Raw genomic sequence first — 25,590 nt, 5'->3', positions numbered from 1 at the left:
TGTGGGGACAGTGGGTTACCTGATTACAGGGGGGGAGGATGTGGTTTAAGGATAACTCCCCTCTGCAGGATGACTCAGTTTGTGAAGCAGCCATTGAAATTGAGCATGTTATCTCAGCTGCATGTTGTGCCTCCAGGTGGTCAACTTTATTCTTCAAAACAGATTGGCAGTAGCCATTCATTCTAGGTGGGCAGCTGGTTGGCAATCATACCAACATAACAGGTTGCACAGTGTTGGTATATTAAATGGCTGCTTTCATGAGAGGTCCAGCCTCTGATGGTATATGATAACCCTGGAGAAGGGACTGGAGAAGGAGGTGCTGGGTGGGCGGCTTAGGCAGGTCTTGCATCTTTGTTTGCCACAGGAATGGACTAGGGTATTGTGTAAGTTAGATGGGTGGTGGAACCCCACTCTAGGAGGGGTAGGAAGGGTCTTGGGTATGATGTCCCTTATTTCAGGGCAGTGTGAGAGATAATCAAAGCCCTGATGAAGGACAGGGTTCAGTTGTTCTACTCCTGGGCAACAATGGGTGATGAGCGGGGTGGTACTTTGTAGCTTAGCTGACTCTTGGGGTGGTGGGAGTATTGGGTGGGGGGAGAGGGTGGAATGGGTTGAGGATATGGCACAGGACATCTTTTTGTGGTTGGATTATATTTGGGGGGGGGGGGGGGGCTGCTGCATGTCTGTGAAGGCCTTTTTGAGGCTTTCAGCATACTGGGCAAGGAAGTTCTCATCACCACAGATACATTGTCCATGGGTGGCTGGGCTGTATAGGAGGGGTTTTTTGGTGTGGAAGTGATGGCAGCTGTCAAAATGCAGGTACTGTTGGTGTTCATTGGGTTTAATATAGACAGAGGCGTGGATGGAGTCATCTGCAATGTGGAGGTCAACGTCCTGGAAGGTACTCTGTAAACTGAAGATGGGGGGTGGGGGTGGGGGGGGGGGGGGGGTGAAAGCAGCTAATGACATTAACTGCATCGAGACTTTATGTGGAATCAGTGGTGACAAGTGAAAATGTTTGCTGGACTGGGACTCGAACTTGGGGTGCGCTAACAAGGTGTTACATTAACCACTGCACCACCAAGACACAAAAGTTTTGCACAAATGCACAGATTGTCTTGGCATGCTCCCTGGCCAACTCATGCTCCCAACTTAGCACCATGTATCTGCAGTTGAACAATGAGGTGCATCCTCACTGAAGACAACTAGGATACATATTCCGTAAATTGAAGATACTTTATGCAGAATCGGTGGCGATGAGTGAAAATGTGTTCCATACCGTGACTCGAGCCTGGGATATCCTGTTTACTACGCAGTTGCATTACCCACTGCACCACCCGAATGCAGTGTTTATCACAAATGCACAGACAATTTTGGCGTGCTTCCTGGTCAACCCATACTCCCACCTAGTGCCGCCTGTCAGCAGTCCCTTCCATGTCCTTCATGGTCATTAATTTTAGATTCCCACCAGAGGTCAAACATTGATGTGCATCTGCACTGAAGATTGTGGATTCATTGCCCATTGAGGCGAATCTGTTCTTTCAGACATGTGGATAAGGTATCTTGGTCCTGAACCCAGATCATGAAGATACCATCAGTGCCTGAACCAGTGTAGGAAATTGTCTAGATGTCCCATAAACAGTTAGGCATAGGAGGATGCTATACAGGTGCCAAAGGCTGTGTTGCAGATTTGTTTGTAAACCTTCATTTCAAAAGAAAAATAGTTGTTGGTCAGGATATAATTGAAAAGGTGTATAAGGAATGAGGTGGTTGGTTTGGAGTCTGAAGGATGTTGGGTGCGGATGAGTTCGATGATGGCAAGGCCGTGGGCATGATGGTGTTGGTGTAAAAGGTGGTGGCATCAACAGGAACAAGTAGGGATCCACGAGGTAAACGGGTGGGGACAGTGGAAAGTCAGTGAAGGAAGTGGTTACTATCTTTGGAGTAGGAGGCTATGTAAAGGGCAGTTGGTTTGAGGTATTGGTCAACAAGAGTAGAAATTCTTTCAGTGGGAGTACAACAGACAGCTACAATGGGACATCCAAGATAGCTGGGTTTGTGGATTTTGGCGAGTATGTAGAAGGTGGATGTGCTGGTTGTTGTTGGGGTGAGGAGGGGGATGGACTCAGCTGAGAGGTTCTCGGAAGGGCCTACTAATTCCATGTAGCAGGTAAAGTCTGAATTGAATTGAATGAAATTTCAATTTCATTTAGCTATTACAGCAATTTACAAAGTCAAGTTACATATATACAAGTTATACAGTATATATACATGAAGATCAATATGTCACTATTGGTTTTCCATAAAATACAATATTTAAAATCAAATAATACGAAAACATTGCATCAAAAATTACTCAGTTAAAGAAATTATGCTGTACTCTCCAAACCGGTACCTCGATGACATTTTACAGTCATAAAATTCCTGAAGTGAGTAGCAAGGATTTGCAGCTAACCAACTGAATAATTTGTCTTTAAATAAACCAAATGGAGCTTCTACCTTCTTGGGTAAAATATTACAGAGGTAAAATAGTCCCCCATTCAGATCTCCGGGCGGGGACTACTCAAGAGGACGTTGTTATCAGGAGAAAGAAAACTGGCGTTCTACGGATCGGAGCATGGAATGTCAGATCCCTTAATCGGCAGGTAGGTTAGAAAATTTAAAAAGGGAAATCGATAGGATTTAATAATCATGGGCGACTGGAATTCAAGAGTAGGAAAAGGGAGAGAAGGAAACATAGTAGGTGAATATGGATTGGGACTAAGAAATGAAAGAGGAAGCTGCCTGGTAGAATTTTGCGCAGAGCATAACTTGATCATAGCTAACACTTGGTTTAAGAATAATCAAACAAGGTTGTATACATGGAAGAACCCTGGAGATACTAAAAGGTATCAGATAGATTATATAACAGTAACACAGAGATTTAGGAACCAGGTTTTAAATTGTAAGACATTTCCAGGGGCAGATGTGGACTCTGACCACAATCTATTGGCTATGAACTGTAGATTAAAACTGAAGAAACTGCAAGAAGGTGGAAATTTAAGGAGATGGGACCTGGATAAACTGAAAGAACCAGAAGTTGTACAGAGTTTCGGGGAGAGCATAATGGAACAATTGACAGGAATGGGGGAAAGAAATACAGTAGAAGAAGAATGGGTAGCTTTGAGGGATGAAACAGTGAAGGCAGCAGAGGATCAAATAGGTAAAAAGACAAGGGCTAGTAGAAATCCTTGGGTAACAGAAGAGATATTGAACTTAATTGCTGAAAGGAGAAAATATAAAAATGCAGCAAATGAAGCAGGCAAAAAGGAATACAAATGTCTCAAAAATGAGATCGACAGGAAGTGCAAAATGGCTAAGCAGGGATGGCTAGAGAACAAATGTAACGATGTAGAGGCATATCTCATTAGAGGTAAGATAGATACTACCTACAGGAAAATTAAAGAGACCTTTGGAGAAAAGAGAACCACTTGTATGAATATCAAGAGCTCAGATGAAAACCCAGTTCTAAGCAAAGAAGGGAAAGCAGCAAGTTGGAAGGAGTATAAAGAGGGTCTATACAAGGGCGATGTACTTGAGGACAATATTATGGAAATGGAAGAGGATGAAGATGAAATAGGTCATATGATACTGTGTGAGGAGTTTGACAGAGCAGTGAAAGACCTAAGTGGAAACAACGCCCTGGGAGTAGACAACATTCCATTAGAACAACTGACAGCCTTGGGAGAGCCAGCCGTGACAAAACTCTACCATCTGGTGAGCAAGATGTATGAGACAGGCAAAATACCCTCAGACTTCAAGAAGAATATAGTAATTCCAATCCCAAAGAAAGCAGGTGTTTGACAGATGTGAAAATTACTGAACTATCAGTTTAATAAGTCACAGCTGCAAAATACTAACGCAAATTCTTTACAGACAAATGGAAAAACTAGTAGAAGCCGACTTCGGGGAAGATGAGTTTGGATTCCGTAGAAATGTTGGACCACGTGAGGCAATACTGACCCTATGACTTATCTTAGAAGAAAGATTAAGGAAAGGCAAACCTACATTTCTAGCATTTGTAGACTTAGAGAAAGCTTTTGACAATGTTGATTGGAATACTCTCTTTCAAATTCTGAAGGTGGCAGGGGTAAAATACAGAGAGAGAAAGGCTCTTTACAATTTGTACAGAAACCAGATTTGCAGTTATAAGAGTCGAGGGGTATGAATGGAAGCAGTGGTTGGGAAGGGAGTGAGACAGGGTTGTAGCCTATCCCTGATGTTATCCAATCTGTATAATGAGCAAGCAATAAAGGAAACAAAAGAAAAGTTCGGAGTAGGTATTAAAATTCATGGAGAAGAAATAAAAACTTTGAGGTTTGCCGATGACATTGTAATTCTGTCAGAGACAGCAAAGGACTTGCAAGAGCAGTTGAACGGAATAGACAGTGTCTTGAAAGGAGGGTATAAGATGAACACCAACAAAAGCAAAACAAGGACAATGGAATGTAGTCGCATTAAATTGGGTGATGCTGAGGGTATTAGATTAGGAAATGAGATACTTAAAGTAGTAAAGGAGTTTTGCTATTTGGGTAGCAATATAACTGATGATGGTTGACATAGATAGGATATAAAATGTAGACTGGCAATGGCTAGGAAAGTGTTTCTGAAGAAGAGAAATTTGTTAACATCGAGTTTAGATTTAAATGTCAGGAAGTCGTTTCTGAAAGTATTTGTATGGAGTGTAGCCATGTATGGAAGTGAAACGTGGACAATAAATAGCTTAGACAAGAAGAGAATAGAAGCTTTTGAAATGTGGTGCTACAGAAGAATGCTGAAGATTAGATGGGTAGATCACATAACTAATGAGGAGGTATTGAATAGAATTGGGGAGAAGAGGAGCTTGTGGCACAACTTGACTAGAAGAAGGGATCGGTTGGTAGGACATGTTCTGAGACATCGAGGGATCACCAATTTAGTATTGGAGGGCAGTGTGGAGGGTAAAAATCGTAGAGGGAGACCAAGAGATGAATACACTAAGCAGATTCAGAAGGATGTAGGCTGCAGTAGGTACTGGGAGATCAAGAAGCTTGCACAGGATAGAGTAGCATGGAGAGCTGCATCAAACCAGTCTCAGGACTGAAGACCACAATAACAACAACCTATTGTAGTGGCAGTTTGTTAAACATATGCCTACCCACCCCTTCGTAGCTGTTCAGTGACTTGGATAACTGTAGCAAGGTATGTCAAGACGGCTACTATTTCTGGTTCCATGAGAGTGTACATTTCTTCTACGCTGGTATTCTGATAAGTTGGTCCTTATATGCAGTAGGGCAATGTAAATATACAATTTTATAACAGTTAATATTTTTAAGTTGATAAACAGTGGTTTGCAGTGGCCCAGTTCATCTCTGTTTGTGATAATTCGAATTACTTTCTTCTGAAGTAGCAAAATGTCCTGAAGGTGTGAGCTATTGCCCCATATTAAAACCCTATAAGATATAATGCTTTGAAAAAAAAAAAGCAAAGTAGGCTGATCTTACATAGGCCACAGGTACATGGTTTTTTAAATTCCTTAACAAATACACCAATCCAGACAGCCTTGCACTAATGTATTTAATGTGTGGCTCCCAAGTCAGTTTACTGTCTATAACAATACCTAAGAACTTAACACTATCCATGAAATCTGCTATTGGCAGATCTCTTAAACTAAATACTATCTTTTGAGTTTTACTCTCATTAAGCAGGAACCCGTTAGCTCGAAACCAGACTGATGCTTGTGATATTGTGTCATTTGCCATAGTTTGGAGCATATCCATGTCTGAGGTGATATTAAAAAAAGTGGTATCATCTGCATAGAGGATGGAGTGAGTGTTTATGTAAGATGGTAGATCGTTTGTCATTAGGATAAATAGCAGAGGTCCTAATACTTAGCCTCGTGGCATGCTGCACTTAACTTCAACTAGTTGTGAGCTCTGTTTACCAATACAAACAATTTGTTTACGGTTGCTGAGGAAAGATTCAAAGATGTTGTCAACTTCACTGTTTGTGATTCCATAATAAACTAGTTTGTTGAGGAATGAAATATGCTCCACACAATCGAAGGCTTTTCTAAGATCACAAAAGGTAGCCTGAGCAAAATTTTTTCCTTCATAAGCATTAAGCACTTTTGTAATCAGGGAGTCAATGGCATGGACTGTGGATTTGCCCTTCCTAAAGCCAAATTGTACTGCAGTAATAATGTTATTACATGTCAGATAATCACACAACTGGGAGTTGAAGTTGGATTCCAAAACTTTAGTTAAAATAGGTGTCAGAGATGTTGGGCGATAGCTAGATGGGCAATTTTTGTCTCCTTTGTTGTAAATGGGCATTGTCCTGGATAATTTTAATACATCTGGGAATACTTCTTCAGTTAGACATCTGTTTATACATTTAGTAAGAGGATATACTATGTTTCCAATTATCTTTTTTAACATAATACAAGAAATACCATGTATATCTTACCTATCAGAGGGCCTAAAATTATTTACAATAGTTAAAACAACATCTGGTGTGGCCTCTGTTAAAAGGAATCTGTCTTTCAAGATGTAGTCTACATTATGATATTTAATGAGATCAGCTACAGATTCTTGCTGTCTCCCAATGCTTTCCCTAATTTGGTTAACAGATTTTATACAGTAGTTATTAAATTCAGCTGCTGAAATTTCTACCTCAGCTTTCTACTTGCTTTTGGGCACTGAATTTATTATAGTCCATTTTTTTGCATTTATTTTTTGATGACTCAATGCTGACTAGGTTATGTTGTTTTTTTGGCCTCATATAAAGCATACTTATATTCCTTTTGTGCTCTTGAGTACCTTTGTTTAGCCATATCAGTTTCCTGAAGACTGTAAGAATCTCTATACAACAACAACCTCCTTTTCATATTGGCTAGTTGAGTGGTATACCATGGATTCTTATCCCTATGTCTATTACTGTTACTTTTAGGTTTAACTTTAGATTTGTATTTAGGGCAGTTGGTCTCGAATATATTCAACTAAGAATGAAAAAATCTATTGAACAATGTATTGGCAGAGCCCTGGGCATTATTGTTAAACATATGTGACCAGTCATAATTACTCAGTGAGACCATGCAATTAGACAATTTTTCTTGGTCTTGTGATGACTCTTTTAGGCTCTTTAAACTCCTTATAGTCCATATTAGGCCTATCTGTGCCTATTTTTACCCAATTGTTATTGTGTATACTACCAAAATTATAGCAATTTCTTTCCATGCATTTTTGTTCACTGCAGGCCTCTGCTTTAAGTTCCAGGTGACACCAGATAATTTTACTTCTAACATGTATGTCAATGTGTGTGAATGTTTCCTTGCTGGCTACTAATAGTAAATTTGCAATTAGTGCAGTAATGTCAATACGTTTCCTGTTTTGTAGCAATGTCAGTGTTTTGTTCTATTAAGGTAGTTTCATGAATAAGTGTGAGTTTAACTTTAGCACTAATATTTTCTCCCGTGTTTTTCACAGAAAGGGTTGTTGAAGCTACAGCAGTTTTTATAGTACTTTCAGTCCTCTCCATTCTAGATTCAGTATCCCTCTGATCATGAGTTTAACTAATCATAATTTCTTTTCTTGTCAGTTTTGCTTAGTTGACAGTTGAGCACTATTGGTGGACAAATTACCACTATTTGTTTGCATGTTATTCTGCAGTTCTCCTAACTTTCCTAAGATTGTTCTTAAAATCTCCCACTGGTCAAGTTTCTTATCCATTGGCTTGTAACTTTCCCTTTCAAAATTATCTTGACTGCCCCTCTACTACACAATTTTTATGTCAATTTTGTCACTCATTGTAACTTTGTGGGTTAGCACTTATCTCCAAAATATTGTAATATTCAGTATGTATCAGTACTTAGCTTGATTTTTATTCTATTGCGTGGTATAATGACCCTTCAAAATCTTTTCATTTATCTTCATCTAATGAATACTCCTACATCTTTGTGCTTCCGTGGTTATTCTGTGTTGTGAAATTTCTGCTCTTTGAATTAACGGCGATTTCTCTTCTTGACATTGTTAAAATTTGTTATAAAATATTAATTTGTGGTTCTTTTATTTAATCTGCAAGTAAAACATGATTAGATTCCAACAATGATTATTCTAGCCACCCCTGTGCTGAGCGCCACATATGACAATTCGTACTGAATATGTCAGTAGTGATTTTACATCTCAATTACCTGGCAAAATACTGCAAAGCACTTTGTTGCTCGGATAAATATTCAGCTCATAAATCATCTTCACTTATCTTTTCAGTAGGCTGGCCATTGTTTTATTCATTTTGTTAAATTCATAGTAAATTTGTGGGTTCTTTAAATAACTTGCATGGACTCAAGTATTGTTTTATAATTTTGCACTTTCATTAAGTTATTCTCTTTAACTACATCATACATGTAAATACCATTGTGTGTAGAATGAGATTTTCACTCTGCAGTGGAGTGTGCACTGATATGAAACTTCCTGGCAGATTAAAACTGTGTGCCGGACCGAGACTCGAACTCGGGACCTTTGCCTTTCGTGGGCAAGTGCTCTACCAGCTGAGCTACCCAAGCACAACTCACACCCCGTCCTCACAGCTTTACTTCTGCCAGTACCTCGTCTCCTACCTTCCAAACTTTACAGAAGCTCTCCTGCGAACCTTGCAGAACTAGCACTCCTGAAAGAAAGGATATTGCGGAGACATGGCTTAGCCACAGCCTGAGGGATGTTTCCAGAATGAGATACCAACAGAATAGTTCACCAACACTTCTTAGCCACTATGACTGATGAACTCTGTCATAGAATTGAAGGCACCATGGAATGAGGTACTCATATATATCATCTTAGCTCTGTCCCACTCAGCACCTACCGGTGCTGCAATTTTCATGACTGTACATAATATAATGAGTCCTTACTTTTCCGGCAAGCCTTTTTTCACTAAAGAGGAAGATACTGTGCGTAAATGAATACATAATAGGAAATAAACATTATGATAAATAGTGACTTCAAAAGTAAATAGAATATTGATGTTTACATAGTCTTCAGTTTTACATCCTCTCTTTTGTGTAGTATTACATTATTAGCCTTTTCTATTTTTTTTTTCTCTTTATTTTTATTCAAGGTTAATGAATTTCTGGCCATGAAAGATGATTCAAGAACAGCACTAAAGTGGTGCTTGCTTATGGAACGCTGTGCAGCAAGAATTATGGTGTTGCGGCCATCCTCAGAGCAACGACGTCCTCTTGTTTCTGTATTGGCATGTTCAGTTGCAAATCCTGTAGAAGTTGCAGCACATATTCCAATTTTTTAGTCATTCTACAAAGTTTTATGATATAAAATTTAATACTATGTCATGCTGTCTGGTACTGTCAATATGTTGTACCAAATAAGATTAAATGTGAATTCTTATTTTTTTTAGCTTTAAGTAGGTTTCACTTAATGAATTATTGTCAATTATTGTCATTGAACTTTAATTTTCTGTAAATAAATTGTATATATGTATTGCTCAAATGTCAATGAAATGAGTTTATTGCCTGGTAACTTGTTAAGTCACCCAATAGCCAGCACAGCCATCACACCACACTAATACATGTAAAATGAGCTCACCTACTGGATGTGTGGAGAGGGGGAATGGCCCTTCAATGACAGGAGAGCAGGTAGGGGTGAAAGCACTTTGTGATGTGCTGAAAATATACTTTTCATGCAGATGATGTGCTATGACCGAGATGACATACAGAAATAGAGCAAGGGATTTCCAACAACATATTGTAAAGACTTTTGTGTTCAAATCTGACATGATTCAGTTGCAACAACTCCATACACTACTCATGTACATACTTAGCATCACACACACCACACACTGTAGATCGTAAAGACTGGCAGCAGTGATAAGAGGACGTGAAGCAAAATTGTACCACCTGAGCTTTCTTTCAGATTTACATTTTACACAGTTCATACAAATTCACTGAGCCGGCTTCTAATAAGCTTGTAATGCCAACTGGGAAAGTAAATCATTTTTTCATGTCTCTGTTTCTCTCATTGAGCCTAAAGTAACACTTTAATGGCGGTGACCATATGACGTGCGGCATAAGAAAAGTATCAAACAGTAACAGCAATGGTGATAAAATTTATCATTATGCAGATGTCCACATTTATGCTTATGGTTTAACCACTTACCATTGGCTGTGATGATTTTGATTTAGTTCAATATGTTTGTCGATTTTTGCTTTTTTCTGGGTGAGCAAAAAGTATTATCTCGCATAACGTGTTTTGATTGTATATTTTGTGGTCGTAGCATGTTGGAAAATAGCTTAATTACCTTGTACCCAGACACCGATTCCAATTTTTTGATGAGCTTTTACTTGCTGTTACACACCTGTGATTTTTTAAGAACTGATGAAATTCTTTACTACAAATTATTCTTTAGGCACTGTTTTGTACATTCAGTTTCCTTCACTTAGACAGATGTTATACAAAATATTGGAGGGGATTGTGATTTTTAAACATATATGCCAATTGTGTGCATTTTTGCTTGTATTTTGAGGGGGTTTTAACATTTTCCTCAATTTTGCATTTTTTAAGTCTGGACTGCATGAAAACAAAAAATAGGGGTCTCACTGTATTGCCTGTTGTGACATTTACACATCACATAGCTTTTAAGACACTACAGGTCTCACACCGTTTTCCTTGATCCCCAGTCAAGAAGCTGAAACAACACTGAATACTTTGTTTCCATTTCAGCTTGATGATGCTGAAAGAGATTGTACCAAACAGCTCATCATTCAGATGGAAGAAGCAAAGCATTACCATTCAAGAAATAATATCTGCTGGTGATCTTGATGGAAGTAACTCCATTTGAACACTGCAGTGATCATGAGGATACGACAACATGATCAGAATTTAAAGACCCACCATTGCTGTCAAATAAACGACCACTGGCTAGATCCAGATCTAGGTCTGTCCCGTAAAACCAGCAGTTCGGCATTTGGCAAGGAGGGGGAGTAATGAAAAGTACTGAACATTATGCACCGTTGTGTAGAGGTTGCAGTAATTGCTGGCTTGTGATGTGTGGGTTACTGCCTACTTTAATTATTTATCAATTAAGATTTTTAACTTCTGGAAGCTCCTGGAACTTAGTTATTAGACTATTCTTTGTATAAATATGAGCACTCTGCTGGGGCAGAGGAATGCCTCCATGGGTGAGAGTATTAAAATTTCAATGATTAACTGCTGAAGCATTTTCAAAGAAGTCACAGCATTTGAAGCACTCCTAAAAACCAGTGGATCTCACGTAACTGAAATCTGGTAAAACTTGCAATTGATAACATTGAGATCTTTGGTGAAAATTTGTTTATATCAAATGAATGGACTGTTGGGAAATGAAGGCGTTGTATTTGTTTCAGTAGACAAGAAACTCAAATCCAACAAGATGAAAATTCAAATTGCATGCAAGAGTGTTTGAGCAAGACCTAGACTGTCTGGACAAGACTCACAATCAGTATCATGGCTTCACATAAACTTGTTACTGGATCTTTCTATGGACCACCAGTCCCACCCCCAGATGTCACCAAATACTTTAGAGAAAATATACGTTCACTAGTACATATATTTCCCAGTCATTCTTTAGCAGTCAAAGGAGACTTTAACCATCCAACAATCTATTGGGATAATTAGATCCTATTCACAAAGGGATACTCAAATCAGGTCTCCAGCTAGCAGACAACCAATTGACTAGGAGATTGGACATCTCAAATAGCTGATAACATTCACACAGGCGTGACCTGAGTCTCCTTCACAGTCAAGTCACTTGTGGTGTGAATAGCAAATTAAATCAGTTTCATTGGCTGTGGGCAAAGGATGTATGTAGTGCGCTTTTTTGTGTGCCGTGACCGCAGTAGTACAATGTCCAGCAACAGTATTACAGATAATGATATTATAATACAGCATTATAATTACTGCCAGTACAGAAAGAGAAAAGTGAGAAAGTTGTGGGTTCGTGCTTACACTGAGAATAATATAAATTGTAGGTAAAAGTTGCCTAACTGCTTGGATGCATTGGATGGGAAACATATCGAGAAATTACCTGGGGCAGGGTCAACTAACTTCAGTTGTAAATAATACCTCTCCACAGTATTGCTGGCATGCAGTGATGCTGATGGTTTATTCATTATCATTGAAACCGATTATGCAGGTAGAAACAGCGATGGAGGATATTTTGTCCTTCAGCAACCAAACACTGGATTACAAATGAAAGAATAAACTTGGCATTGCTTTCGAGATTACCAAATGATGAAAATGAATATAATATCCCTTATTACTTTGTAGGAGACAAAGTGTTTCATATATCACACTAATTGATGCAACCAAACCCACAAAAAACACTCGATAATCTATGGAATGTGCATTTGGAATGGTGACACAGAAGTTCCAAGTCCTGAGATGAGCAGTCCTATTTGTTCTCAAACTACAGAAAGAGTAGCGACATAATAAAATCCATGTGCATACTGCATAACTTCATTCAAAAACATGAAGGTACCCAATACAGTTGTGGTGAACAACAATGCAACAACTGCAAAACATCCACAGTCAGAATACAGCCAAGGAGAGACACTGAACTGCATGCTCATTCTGTTACTTATAAACTAAGGAATTATTTAGCCCACTACTTTCTGACACCCCGTGCTTCCCTCCCATGGCAATGGAAGTAGCATCAACAATACCCATGATCTACTGTAGTTGTCTTTCTTTACAAAATTTTATGTGTGTAATGTGTATTTCTGTAAAACTTATAAATGGATTTATGTACATTTTTCTTTACATATTAATCTAATTAAAAATGTTTTAGTTGCACATTTATTGTATAGTGGGTCCTTATAAATCATTGATTAGTTTTTCAGTAAAATGGATCTTAAAGCACAATGAGTAGGGTGTATTTATTTTATGTTAAAAATTTTAATTACTGATAATGAACTTTTCTGATAGATCAACCTCATTGGCTACTTCATGCCCTGCTCTCTCTGTCACCTCCTTCCTTATCACCCATCCAATTTGTGATTTTATAGTTCCGGATATTTCTTCACTTCTCCGACAAATTTCAAATTAAACTTTTGTTCATAAATTGCACAACCCAATGGTACAAATGCAACTGAGAGACTGGGAGACTTGGCGACTAATGCATCGAGTCGAATAGTATCCAAGTCGCAGCAACTGTGGGACGCCTCTACTGTAGAATCCCTGTCTGAACAAACCCACCTAATTACACATGCCAGGTCTCTCGGTTGCAAAGTATCTCAGTCACTCGGAGTCTTAAGTATCCCCGTGTGAACAGGGACTAACAGCTCTGTAAGTGGTAAGTATGACAAGACATCTGGGGAAACAATAATAAATGCCTTCTCTAAAAACTACTTTGAACAGATAATTTGGTAGCCCACTGGTGATAGAAATGTATTATGTATATAATAGAGGGAAACATTCCACGTGGGAAAAATATATCTAAAAACAAAGATGATGTGACTTACCAAACGAAAGTGCCGGCAGGTCGATAGACACACAAACATACACACAAAATTGAAGCTTTCGCAACCAACGGTTGCTTCGTCAGGAAAGAGGGAAGGAGAGGGAAAGACGAAAGGATGTGGGTTTTAAGGGAGAGGGTAAGGAGTCATTCCAATCCCGGGAGCGGAAAGACTTACCTTAGGGGGAAAAAAGGACATATATATATACACACACACACACACAAAAGACATTTTCATTGTGTGTATGTTTGTGTGTCTATCGACCTGCCAGCACTTTCGTTTGGTAAATGTATCATGTATAATGACAACAAATAGAAATGACCTCTTTGAGGATGTCCGCAGTGAATCTGGTACCAGTGACCATGAGGCAGCTGTAGCAGCAATGATTATTAAAATACAAAGCTTTACTGAAACAAGCAGTAAGATGCACATTTTCAGAAAACTAGATAAGGGGGGAGTAGTGTCTTACTTTGATAGTGAACTTGACACTTTAGTTCTGGAGAGGAGTGTTTTGAAGGACTGTGACTCAGATTCAGAAAAATATTTGATCAAGTGCTTGATAGATGAGTACTTAGTAGATCAGTTCATGATGGAATGGACCCTACATGGTATCGGTCACTGTAAAGCAACTTTTAAGGGAACAAAGCTCCAGTGGGTTTTGGAATTCCTGTCAAGTTCTATACAGCATTTGCAGCTGAGTTAGCTCCCCTTATAACCATATTATACTGTAGATCCCTTCAACAAAAAACTAGCCCAGCAGGTGTAAGAAAGCACAGGTCTCACCTATCTAGATGGAGTGTAGCAGAAGTGATCCACAAAACTACCATCCATTATAATTTACAACCATCTGCTGTAAAGTTTTATAGCATTTTCTGAGCTCAAATTTAATGAGATATTGAGAACTGAATGATCTCCTCCATACAACAAGCTTGGATTCCAAAAATCAATCATGCAAAATCCAGTTTGCATTTTTCTCATATGACATCCAAAAATCCATGAGTCAAGGCAATTAGGTAGCTTTTGACCAAGTACCACACCTATGCTCACCATCAAAAGTATAATCATATGGAATATCAAGTGAAATTTGTCACTTGATTGGGGATTTCCTGGAAGGGAGGACAGAGCATGTCTTCTTGAAGGGACAGACATCAACATACATAGAAGTAACTTCAGGCTTGGCACAGGGAAGTGTGTTGGGCCTTTGCAGTTCATGTTGTATATTAATGACCTAGCACACAATATTTTCACACATGATGCAGTTACCTATAATGAAGTCTCATCTGAAAATACGCAAATATTCAGCAGATCTTCATAAGATTTCAAAGTGCCACAAAGACTGACAACTCGCTTCAAGTGTTTAGAAATGCAAAGTTATGAGTCTCTCATAGGGCTTACGAAGACAAGATTAAACAAAGTACAATTAACACATCTAAAAAATTCTTACCTATACAAACAAATGGTGGATATTAGTTGGAAGTACCAGTTTGGCATACTACAGGTACCTGTTGCAGGTGAAAGGTTTCACATCTGTCTGTAACATCTTGGATTCATCCTGCTGCAGTGACTGGCTCAAAAAGTAGTATTTAAATGTTTCATTGCAGTCGCCTTTAACTTCAGACTGGAAATCCATCAGATCAAATAAATGGTTGGTAATAATAAATTAAAAGGTTAGTCTTGTTAATGTGTGAGCTGCTTTGGAAGGAACACATTAGGTTGACTGATGGCGAAACAAATGCGAAAAAGAGGATTTAAGGCTCTAACTATTGGCACTCCCCCCCCCCCCCCCCAAATAAGGCTTCTATAAGGATAATTGCTTTGGAAGGAACACATTAGATTGCTCTGATGGTGAAAGAAATGGAAGAAACTGATTTTAAGGCTCTTTAACTTTTGGCATGCTTTTTCTTTTTTTCCCCCAAGTAAGACTTCTGTTAAGATAGGCATATCCTATTATATTGGTTGTCTTTCATCTTTTCTTTGTTCAAGTTACAATAAAGCAATTTCCAGGATGGTTCCGTAACCTAGGTCATGACCAAACACCTGTCCTATTCCCATAGGCTACCAGGCCTATCGTCTAAAGGCATTTTATGCACGTTGTGTGATATTTTAGCCTCTTGATTGGCACTGTCTTACCTTTGCAAACAAAAACAATATATATATATATATAGTGTGTGTGTGTGTCTTACCTTTGCAAACAAAAACCCAAATCCTTTCGAATTCTATCTGGGATGTGAAAAGTGGTAAAAGATGTACATTCCACACAATCAAATGGTTTTCCATTGCTGTAATTCAGTGCTATTCTAATGACAAACTAAAATTTAAAGCATTTCTAAACAGTTATGTGGCAATGAAGTGTACATGGTTCTCCAACAGAGTGTTCTTTCCTTCAGACTTAACTCCACCGCATTTTTAAATGACATTTAATATGCTCTGGTAGGGTGCTGAATAGATTTATATTCATGCAACTGACTTCTTTCCGTACTGTCAACCCCTTCAGTTGGATCACACTCAGAATAAGGTAATCAATGGGGGACGTTTAAAATCTCTCCGTTTTTCTCCACCCCTCCCACTCCTTGCCACAACGTTAAACAGAATGACAGTGAATAGTGATACTGATTAATGTATTCACCCATCCAGTCTCGAATTCCTTATATATTTTCTTGCACGAATATCGAGCCATATTTCGACAGTTTTTTGTACACTAGTTAATTGTTGAAGTAGGAACGTCAAACAAATCACAATACCGATAAGTTGCGTTGGTCTGGAGGACGCAAGTGGCACCATAATGAAACATAGATGCCTTCGGAATTGTTGGGAGTACTGAAAATTTCCATTACACTTTAAATTTCGAGTGTTACCACTACGTTCTGCCCTGGTACGGACTTCGTTCTAAAACAAAGCGCTTGCTAAATTAGTTGGAATTACACAATGGAATAAATGCGTACGACAATAATACCCGAAATGCGCAACGTTTTTCTATATTAAGCCTTTTTTAAGCCTGACGTTGAACGGCGTTCTTTCTAATCTTCCTCTCTCTTGTCCTCAGGCCCGTGTGGTTACTTTAATTGATTGGCTGACAAAACAAGCAATTGCTTCCACAACACCTCTGGTGCAAGTGAGGATTGATGAAAATACAAGTTTGTCCTGCATCTGTGAAATTTCGAGCATTTTATTTACACTTCCACTGTCAGTGCTGTTCTAGCATTTATCGCTATTCTTTCGTTTCTACTATCTCTGTGTTAAATTCGTAGTTACATCGGATGTCAATTGTTTTCTGCTAGGGGAAAGTGTGTGATGTATTTTCTCTGCGTATGTTTGTGTTGAAGTGATTAAGAGGGATTGAATTGTCGCTGAGCAATCGTGTAATAAGTTGTGAACTTATTAGTGCAAGTGTGTATTAGAATACCCATTAATACCGTCCGTAATACATATAAAGTACCTTCGCGCAAAGATGGCTGCAAACTTGGATGAAGAACAGAGTTTGCGCGAATGTGAGGCTTACGTTCAGAAGCACAACATTCAGCAAGTCCTAAAAGATTGCATTGTACAGCTTTGCGTTTCAAGACCGGAAAACCCTATATCGTTTTTGAGGGAATATTTCCAAAAACTAGAAAGGGTAAGTGGTGTCCACAGCTTTATTTATTTGTATGTTTTACTTGCTGCAGCAGTTTCACAAAGCTGGACTTAAATTTATTGTTAAGTAGACCTTCTGAGGAACTTTGTCCACACATATTCTCGCTCTGACTTTGGAAGACAATGAGGTCCAAAAGCACTCAATGTTATAGGTAGTGTTAAATTTCAAAAGTAGTTTGTTTGCACCAGAAATTTGTCATAATACTTAATAAGTGTTGTCTTACTTTCAAAAATAACGAGTCATTTGGACTTGTTGTTAATAAGACTTAAAATCGTAGTGACGAGAACAAGTAGGCCTACTGCTTCACTTTTTGCACATAATTTGTCTTTAGTTGGAGAATAGTATCTCTGTAATATTTTTGATTAGTTCATTTTTGCTTGTAGTCATTTAGAATTGTTCTTCAGCATTACTGAAATTGTGAAAGGCTTATTTCTTATTTGCTTCAAGTTTGGTAGTATTCTATTTGGCATGGAATAGCAGACAGTCGTGAACAGGCAGGTCGCTATAAGAATAGGCAGATAAAAAAAATTATTATTGAAATTAGTGATGGCGGTAGTGTATGGCTGCTGTTTATATCTGAGTGGAAAAACTCTCGTAATTTGATAAGAATCATCTAGATGTAATGGTCTCATTGCTTGCAGTTTTTAAAAAGGAAGCATGACAACTCTACAGTTTCAGAAAACTGCCAATCAAAAACTAATTAAATCTAATGCCAGGTAATTGCTGATACTAATACACAGCTTTCTTTTAATTGTAAAATATGGCTTATATTTTGCTTGTGTCCACGTGCCTTTTAAGGTTCCTGTGATATTATTAACTGTGATTGACTAGTGTGAAACATTTACCCATTTCCTTAAAACTGCACAACCTTGCATGAACTAGAATTCCTAAACATCATGAGATAAAGAGGAATGTTTGATAAGAGTTGTCAGTTTTGACCAGTGACATAGGGAACATGCAATAAATGCTGTAAACAACATGGTGACTGTAATGCAATGTTAGTGATGATTTTTTCAAACACATTAAGGTACAGATCAGTCTGACAACATACAGTTTTTTGCCAACTCACACCCATACTTTTACCTTCCAACGTGACATATACTTTGGGCTAAGCCACAGGTCAGTGTGTCACCACAACCATTTTTATTTATTTATTTGCTTTCAAATTCACTGGCTTCACCAACTAACAACAAAATTGTAAATGTGTACACCAAAAGTTGATGTGACAGAAGCCATTAACATTATGTCACTGGCCAAAGCTGATGATTCATATCAAACCTTCTTCTTGGCCCACCCTCAGGCTACTCTCCAGGTCAGTCTGTCATCACAACTAAGGGGCTCTCTAGTCTAGAACAGTTCTTCTATGGATCAGTCATGTGACTCCTTAGGTAAGTAGTACGCCCTACGTCATGTACTTCACCAGTAACAGTAACCAGTTTTCTGCTCAAGGAATTATGGGGATAGGAGTGGAGACATTCAACTTGCAGATTTCTTGTAGAATCTGACAGGGACTCCACCAAGTGCAAGGGCCTGTTGATTGTTAGTGTGTTCAGATTATTCTAGAAGTGCCAGTACTATTTACAAATGCAGATGCTTTGTTCACATTTTGGCAGTTTACATGCAATGAATGTCATCCAACAGAATAATTAGGTAAATGTCAATAAAGACAAGAAAATAATACAGTGTATAATTAGGTAAATGACAGTAAATAATTAGATAATTGATTACGTAGGGTTGATGCCCTGCATACTTAGATGAATGACAAAGACAGTAAGGACAAAAAGTACAAGACATTTTAAAAAAAATTGATAGGGTATGTGGCAGGACTCCTGGGTATACAATAAAGTCTACTGTTTATTTAATCTGTTGGTTGTTTATAGTTCATTCACATGAGAATTGTAGGCTATTGATCACACACGCCTGGAATTCCTGATGACAGCAAAATTCAGTACTTTTCAACCATTTTGCAGTGCTAATTTTAAATTTATTTATTGACATTGTCTATGCATTTTCTGTTGATTTGTTGAAGTAGGCAAGAACAAAAAGTTTGTGGTTTTTGTGTGTCTTTGTCAGCCTGGCTTAGTGTATGTAAACTGTACAGGTATTCACCAGGAGCTTAAATGTAACTGTGGAATGCCTAATGTATATTACTCCATTCACAATCTAATGTAGGCCTTAGACTATACCACAGATCAGTCTGTTACCGCAAAGCTTGTTTTTGTTTGCAAAAATGGCTTTTTATTATGACACATTCATTGTTTTGTCAACACACAACCAATCTATCACATTCCAACCTCACCTGGATCATGAGCTGTACGCAGTCTGGACTGTCACCCCAGTGCCATCAAAAAACAATCTTTTAGAGGTATAGTAGGCTTATACAGAGTACAATCCAAAACATTGTTCTCCTCAATGTATCACTCTCTCACTAGATCTATGTTGGTCTGGTAAACTCAAGAGATCTGCACTATGAGATCAAAACTACCCACACCCCCAAAAACATATGTTTTTCATATTAGGAGCATCGTGCTGCCGACTGCTGCCAGGTACTCCACATGAGCAACCTCAGTAGTCATTAGACATCATGAGGGCACAGAATTGGGCACTCCGTGGAACCCACGAACTTGAACGTGATCAGGTGATTGTCAATTATGTCATATGTCTGTAAACGAGATTTCCACACCCCTGAGCATCCCTAGGTCCACTGTTTCCGGTGTGATAGTGAAGTGGAAACATGAAGGGACATATACAGCACAATTGCGTTCAGGCCGACCTCTGTTGACTGACAGAGACCGCTGACAGTTGAAGGGGGTCATAATGTGTAATAGACTCACATCTGTCCGCAGCTCGTGGTCGTGCGGTAGCGTTCTCGCTTCCCACGCCCGGGTTCCCGGGTTCGATTCCCGGCGGGGTATGGGATTTTCTCTGCCTCGTGATGACTGGGTGTTGTGTGCCGTCCTTAGGTTAGTTAGGTTTAAGTAGTTCTAAGTTCTAGGGGACTGATGACCATAGATGTTAAGTCCCATAGTGCTCACAGCCATTTGAACCATTTTTTGACACACATCTATCCAGACCATCACACAGGGATTCCGGGTCGACAGAAGCGTCCGATCCCACGCGTCGGCTTTGACCCGTGACGTAAGGGTGTTGTCGTGTGTGACGTCATGACGGCGCGGAGTTTGGTTTGAGTGTGGCTGTCTCCAGTTCTGTTTTATCTTATTTTATTTACTTTTCTGATCTGTTCGTTCTATCTCGTGAGATTTTTTTTTTTTTTTTTAATTTAAAAACGCTTATTACTTATTTTAATTACCTGTTTCCCCCAATTTCTGTTTTAGTTTATTATATTTATCTTTCTGATCTGTTCGTTCTATCCCGTGAGATTTTTTTTTTTTTAAAAGACAAAAAACACTAATCAGCTACTGAAGCATCTTTATCTTCTATGGGTTGCTGGGGTTACGACCCCTGGGGAGGTGGGTGGGTACTCATGCATGGCTGTCTTCACTTACACGTTGTAGCTACGCAAGGCATCTAAATTTGTTTATATTTAGTTTGCCCCCCCCCCACCCAAACACCCCATTTCCCGCGCTTGTCCCGTTAGTGTCATTAGGCTTCTTGTGGAAAGTGTGTGTGTTTGTTTTTGTTTCCGCCATATTTGTGACATCATGGGTCAAAGCAGACGGGCGGGATCAGACGCTTCTGTATTTCCGGAATTCCAAACTGTATCAGGATCCACTGAAAGTACTATGATAGTTAGGTGGGAGGTGTGAAAACTTGGATTTCTTGGTTGAGCAGCTGCTCATAAGCCACACATCATGCTGGTAAATGCCAAACGACGCCTCACTTGGTGTAAGGAGCATAAACACTGGATGATTCTACAGTGGAAAAACGTTGTGTGGAGTGACGAATTACAGTAGACAATGTGGCGATCCGATGGCAGGGTGTAGGTATGGTGAATGCCAGGTGAACGTCATCTGCCAACGTGTGTAGTGCCAACAGTAAAATTCGGAGGCAGTGGGGTTATGGTGTGATCGTGTTTTTCATGGAGGGGGCTTGCACCCCTTGTTGTTTTGCATGGCACTATCACAACACAGGCCTACATTGATGTTTCAAGCACCTTCTTGCTTCCCAGAATTGAAGAGCAATTCGGGGATGGTGACTGCATATTTCAATACAATCGAGGCAAGGCCTGTGGTGGGACACGACAATAACATCCCTGTAATGGACTGGCCTGTACAGAGTCCTGACCTGAATTGTATAGAATACCTTTGGGGTGTTTTGGAACGCTGACTTCGTGCCAAGCCTAACCAACTGACATCGATACCTCTCCTCAGTGCAGCACTCCATAAAGAATGGGCTGCCATTCCCCGAGAAACCTTCCAGCACCTGACTGTCTGCGATAGTGGAAGCTGTCATCAAGTCTAAGGGTGGGCCAACACCATATTGAATTCCAGCATTATTGATGGAGGGTGCCAAGAACTTGTAAGTCATTTTCAGACAGGTGTCCGGGTACCTTTGATTACATAGTATAAATTAGAACTGAGTAAAACACAAAACTTTGATTTGAAACCGAAACATACAAATAAGAGCATCCCAGATACATATGTAACATGATGACAAACTTCTGATAATATATTGACAGCTAGCATTGTTCACTAAACCTTCACTGTTACAATTTGGCACACAGGGTACTGCAATATTGAAGGAGCACTGCGTCGTTCTCGTCTTGTGCCATCATTCAGTGTAATCAAATGCCCTGCACCCTGTTGGAGTAAGCCGATTGGAGAAACATAATGCTTGTATTAGTGAAGTTTCGTGTATAAAGGGGTGTGACTTGCTGTCAAGGTGTGGACTTACGACTCTAGAAGCAATGAAGGAAGAGGAGGGATTAGAATGTAAGATTTTCATTGAATTTATCCATATTTAGGACATTCACATATTAGCTCCTATATATAAATGTCTCCAGTTTGTCTGCCAGATTATATTGACCACATCTGATTAGAAGTAATTTTTCTGTATCATTATACACAGTCATCTAAGGATGAATAAATAATATTATTAGGTTGTTATTTTTGATTGTCAGTGCTGAGTGGCATATCTTTAATGCACCAGTCTCCCAGATAGTGCCTATAGTGTCTACTTTTTCTGGTTCGAGTTCCTTTTCTTCATTAATTAGTAGCTTCACTATTTTCAGGAGGCTAAGTGTCACATTTTCTAGTCCTTCCAGGAAAATATAGTTTCTTCAGTTATGCTAGTGCTGTTGTAGCAGTTGTGGTCTTTGTTCAGAAGACTGGTTTGATGCAGCTTACAAGGCTACCCTCTCCTGTGTAAGTCACTCCATCACGTGTAACCTGTGCAACATACGTTGTGCATCTACATCTATACTCTGCAAACCACTGTGAAGTGCACAGCAGAGGGTACGTCCCATTCTAGCATTTATTAGGGTTTCTTCCCGTTCCATTCATGTATGGAGCACAGAAAGAACGAATGTTTGAATGCCCCTGTGTTTGCTGTAGTTATTCTACTTGTATCCTCGTGATCCCCATGTGAACTGTAATATATTCCTGTAGTCATTATTTAAAGCTCGTTCTTGAAACTTCGTTACTAGACTTTCTCGAAATAGTTTACATCTATCTTCAAGATTCTGCCAGTTCAGTATCTCTGTAACACTTTCCCATGGATCAAACAAACCTATGATCGTTTGTGCTGCCCTTCTCTGTATACTTTTAGTATCCTCTGTTCTATTTGGTACAGGTCCCACAAACTTGATTAATAATCTAGAACTGGTCGCACACGTATTTGGAAGCAATCTCCTTTTTAGACTGCCTGCACTTCCCCAGTATTCTACCAATAAACTGAAGTTTACCACATGCTTTACCCATGACTGAGCAGTCATTTCATATCCCTACAAAGTGTTACACCCAGGTATTTCTATGAGTTGGCTGATTCCAACATTGACTCATTAACCCTTTTGGTGCTCTGGATGTGCTAACGCGCGCGCCTTTGTACATGTCCCTGTGTGCTCTGAACATGTTAACACGCGCCACCAGTCCTTCTACCTGGTACTCTGAATGTGTCTACGCGTAAACTGGTGGTGCACGTAAACACATTCAGAGCACACAAGGACAGTTACTTTCAGACAATAGTTCATTATAGATAAATGCATCATCTGCAAGAAGCCTGATGTCAGTATTAATACTGTCTGCAAGGTCATTAATATACAACATGAACAGTAAGTGTCCCAACACCCTTCCCTGTGGCACACCCAAAGTTACTTCTACATTTGACGGATGACTCTCAATCCAAGATAACATGCTGTGTCTTCCGTATCGGAAAGTCTTCAGTCCATTCACAAATTTCATTGGATACCCCATGTGATCATACTTTTGTCTGTAGGTGTGGTACTGAGTAAAATGCATTTCAGAAATGAAGAAATACTGCATCTGCCTGACTGCATTGATCCATACCTTTCAGTATGTCATGTGAGAAAAATGATAGTTGTGTTTCACATGATCAGTAGTTTCGGAATCCATGCTGCTGGTTGGCATGGAGGAGGTTGTGCTGTAAAAGATACCTCATTATGTCTGAGCTCAGAATATGTTCTATGATTCTACAACAAATCAACATCAAGGGTACTGGATAGCAGGTTTCTGGATCACTTCCATTACCCTTCTTGTAGACAGGTGTGACCTGTGCTTGCAACTACTGGGCATGTTTTTTTTTTTCTTTTTTTGTTTTTCTTTTTTTTTCCACAGACCTACAACAGATTATGGTTAGAAGAGGGACTAACTCAGCTGGAAATTCAGTATAAAATCTGATAGGGATTCCATTGGGCTGTGGAACTTTGTTCAATTTTAACAATTTCAGCCGTTCCTTGACACCACTGACACTAGTACTTCATTTCGGCCATCTTTTCCATGGTACAAGGATTATGTTAGGGAAATTCTCCTGTGTTTTCTGTTCTAAAGGAATATTTGAAAACAGAGTTAAGCATTTCAGATTTTGCTCAGTTTCACTTTGTCTGATTTGCTAGGGACTGAACACTAACTTTGGTGCTATTAACAGCATTTACATACGACGAGAATTTCTTTGGGTTTTGTGAAAGATCATTTGAGAGTATTCTGCTATGGTAGTCATTGGAAGCATCATGCAGTACTCTCTTCACTCATTCAGCATCTCTATCTGTAGCCCTATGTTTTGTTTTACACCTATTATTCATGTGAACCTGCTTACTGTGGTCAAGTTGTGGTTTCATTCTACAATTTTACTCCCCCCCCCCCCCCCCAAAAAAAAATTACACACACACACACACACACACACACACACACACACACACACACACACACACACACGCACACACACACACCTCCATTACCAATTTGACAATTTTTTCTTGATACCTCAGGATATGTGCTGTAAACTGATTCCTTCTTTAAATCAAGTTGTCTCATAAATTTCTTTTGTCACCATTTTAACTCATTTCATCCTCATTGGTTGTCTGCTGTGTCCATCTAATATTAAATAAGCATTCTTCTGTAGAACCAACTGTTTAACATCCATATTTCACTTCCGTAAAAGTCTACATATCAGACAAATACCTCCAGAAAAGACCTCCTAGCACTTAGATTTATCTTCTGAGTTAACAAATTGCTCATTTTCAGAAATCTTTTTCTTCATATTGTAAGCCTGCATTTTATATCCTCTTTCGTAAGTAATTTCACTGCCCACTTGTAGCATATAATTTCCTAATCTGATTCCCTCATAATCACCCGATTTAATGTGACTGCAATCCATTGCCTTTCTTTTACTCTTATTGACATTCATCTTATAACCTCGTTTCAAGACACTATAATTTCCATTCAACTGATCTTCCAAATCCCTTGTAATCTCTGAGAAATTTCAATGTATGTTTGTTTAATTGTTTTTCCCTGCCTATTAAGGAACTGAATGGCATTTGGGATAAGGATTTTTCGTATGACATATAAACTGAAAGGTGGAAAAATGGACTGGCTTTCATAACCAGCAAATCATTTCATACAACACCTAATCAGATGTCATCAACCATTGTAAACTACTGTAACAACTATCCTTCATCAAAATATCTTATTTTTAAAACTACTTATAAAATTCTTTGATAAATGCGACATTACTGTAAAACTCCAAAACAGAGAGATGGCTGAATAACTTAGAGGCTAAAAGTCACAAAAAATAAATAAAACCAAAGATTAGTTCAAAGAACGGGAATGGAAAACAAAATGAAAGTAATAATACAGATTTTATGTAACTGTTTCAAATAAGTGGAATCATTGGGTCGTGGTTTGATTCTCAGCTGGGTTGGGGATTTTCTCTGCCCGGGGTCTGGGTATTTGTGTTGTCTTCATCATCATCATTTGTGCCAGTGGCTAGACTGGATTGTGTAAAAAGTTGACTGTGTGAGAAT

General features: G+C 39.0%; 2 protein-coding genes and 1 long non-coding RNA gene across 3 annotated transcripts in view; 2 read left to right on the top strand and 1 right to left on the bottom strand.

Annotated features, from left to right (window-relative positions):
- The window catches only part of LOC126175479 (meiosis-specific with OB domain-containing protein), a 275,449-nt gene extending 266,131 nt beyond the window's left edge, over positions 1-9,318 (top strand). The window contains exon 10 of the mRNA XM_049922294.1: positions 9,130-9,318. Within this exon, the coding sequence (XP_049778251.1) occupies positions 9,130-9,318 (189 nt within the window). The remainder of the gene's footprint in view (positions 1-9,129) is intronic.
- LOC126175482 (uncharacterized) overlaps positions 1-15,125 on the bottom strand; it is a 33,008-nt gene extending 17,883 nt beyond the window's left edge. The window contains exon 1 of the long non-coding RNA XR_007535574.1: positions 14,967-15,125. This is a non-coding gene — a long non-coding RNA (uncharacterized LOC126175482). The remainder of the gene's footprint in view (positions 1-14,966) is intronic.
- Positions 15,126-16,756: 1,631 nt separating this feature from the next.
- The window catches only part of LOC126175480 (cAMP-dependent protein kinase type I regulatory subunit), a 262,950-nt gene continuing 254,116 nt past the window's right edge, over positions 16,757-25,590 (top strand). Inside the window, exon 1 of the mRNA XM_049922296.1 lies at positions 16,757-17,135. Within this exon, the coding sequence (XP_049778253.1) occupies positions 16,971-17,135 (165 nt within the window). The 5' untranslated portion in view covers positions 16,757-16,970. The remainder of the gene's footprint in view (positions 17,136-25,590) is intronic.

The sequence above is a fragment of the Schistocerca cancellata genome, chromosome 3, assembly GCF_023864275.1.
Source record: "Schistocerca cancellata isolate TAMUIC-IGC-003103 chromosome 3, iqSchCanc2.1, whole genome shotgun sequence".
Lineage (NCBI taxonomy): Eukaryota > Metazoa > Arthropoda > Insecta > Orthoptera > Acrididae > Schistocerca > Schistocerca cancellata.
The sequence above is the reverse complement of the archived record's forward strand: the minus strand, read 5'-3'. Positions and strand labels throughout refer to the sequence as shown.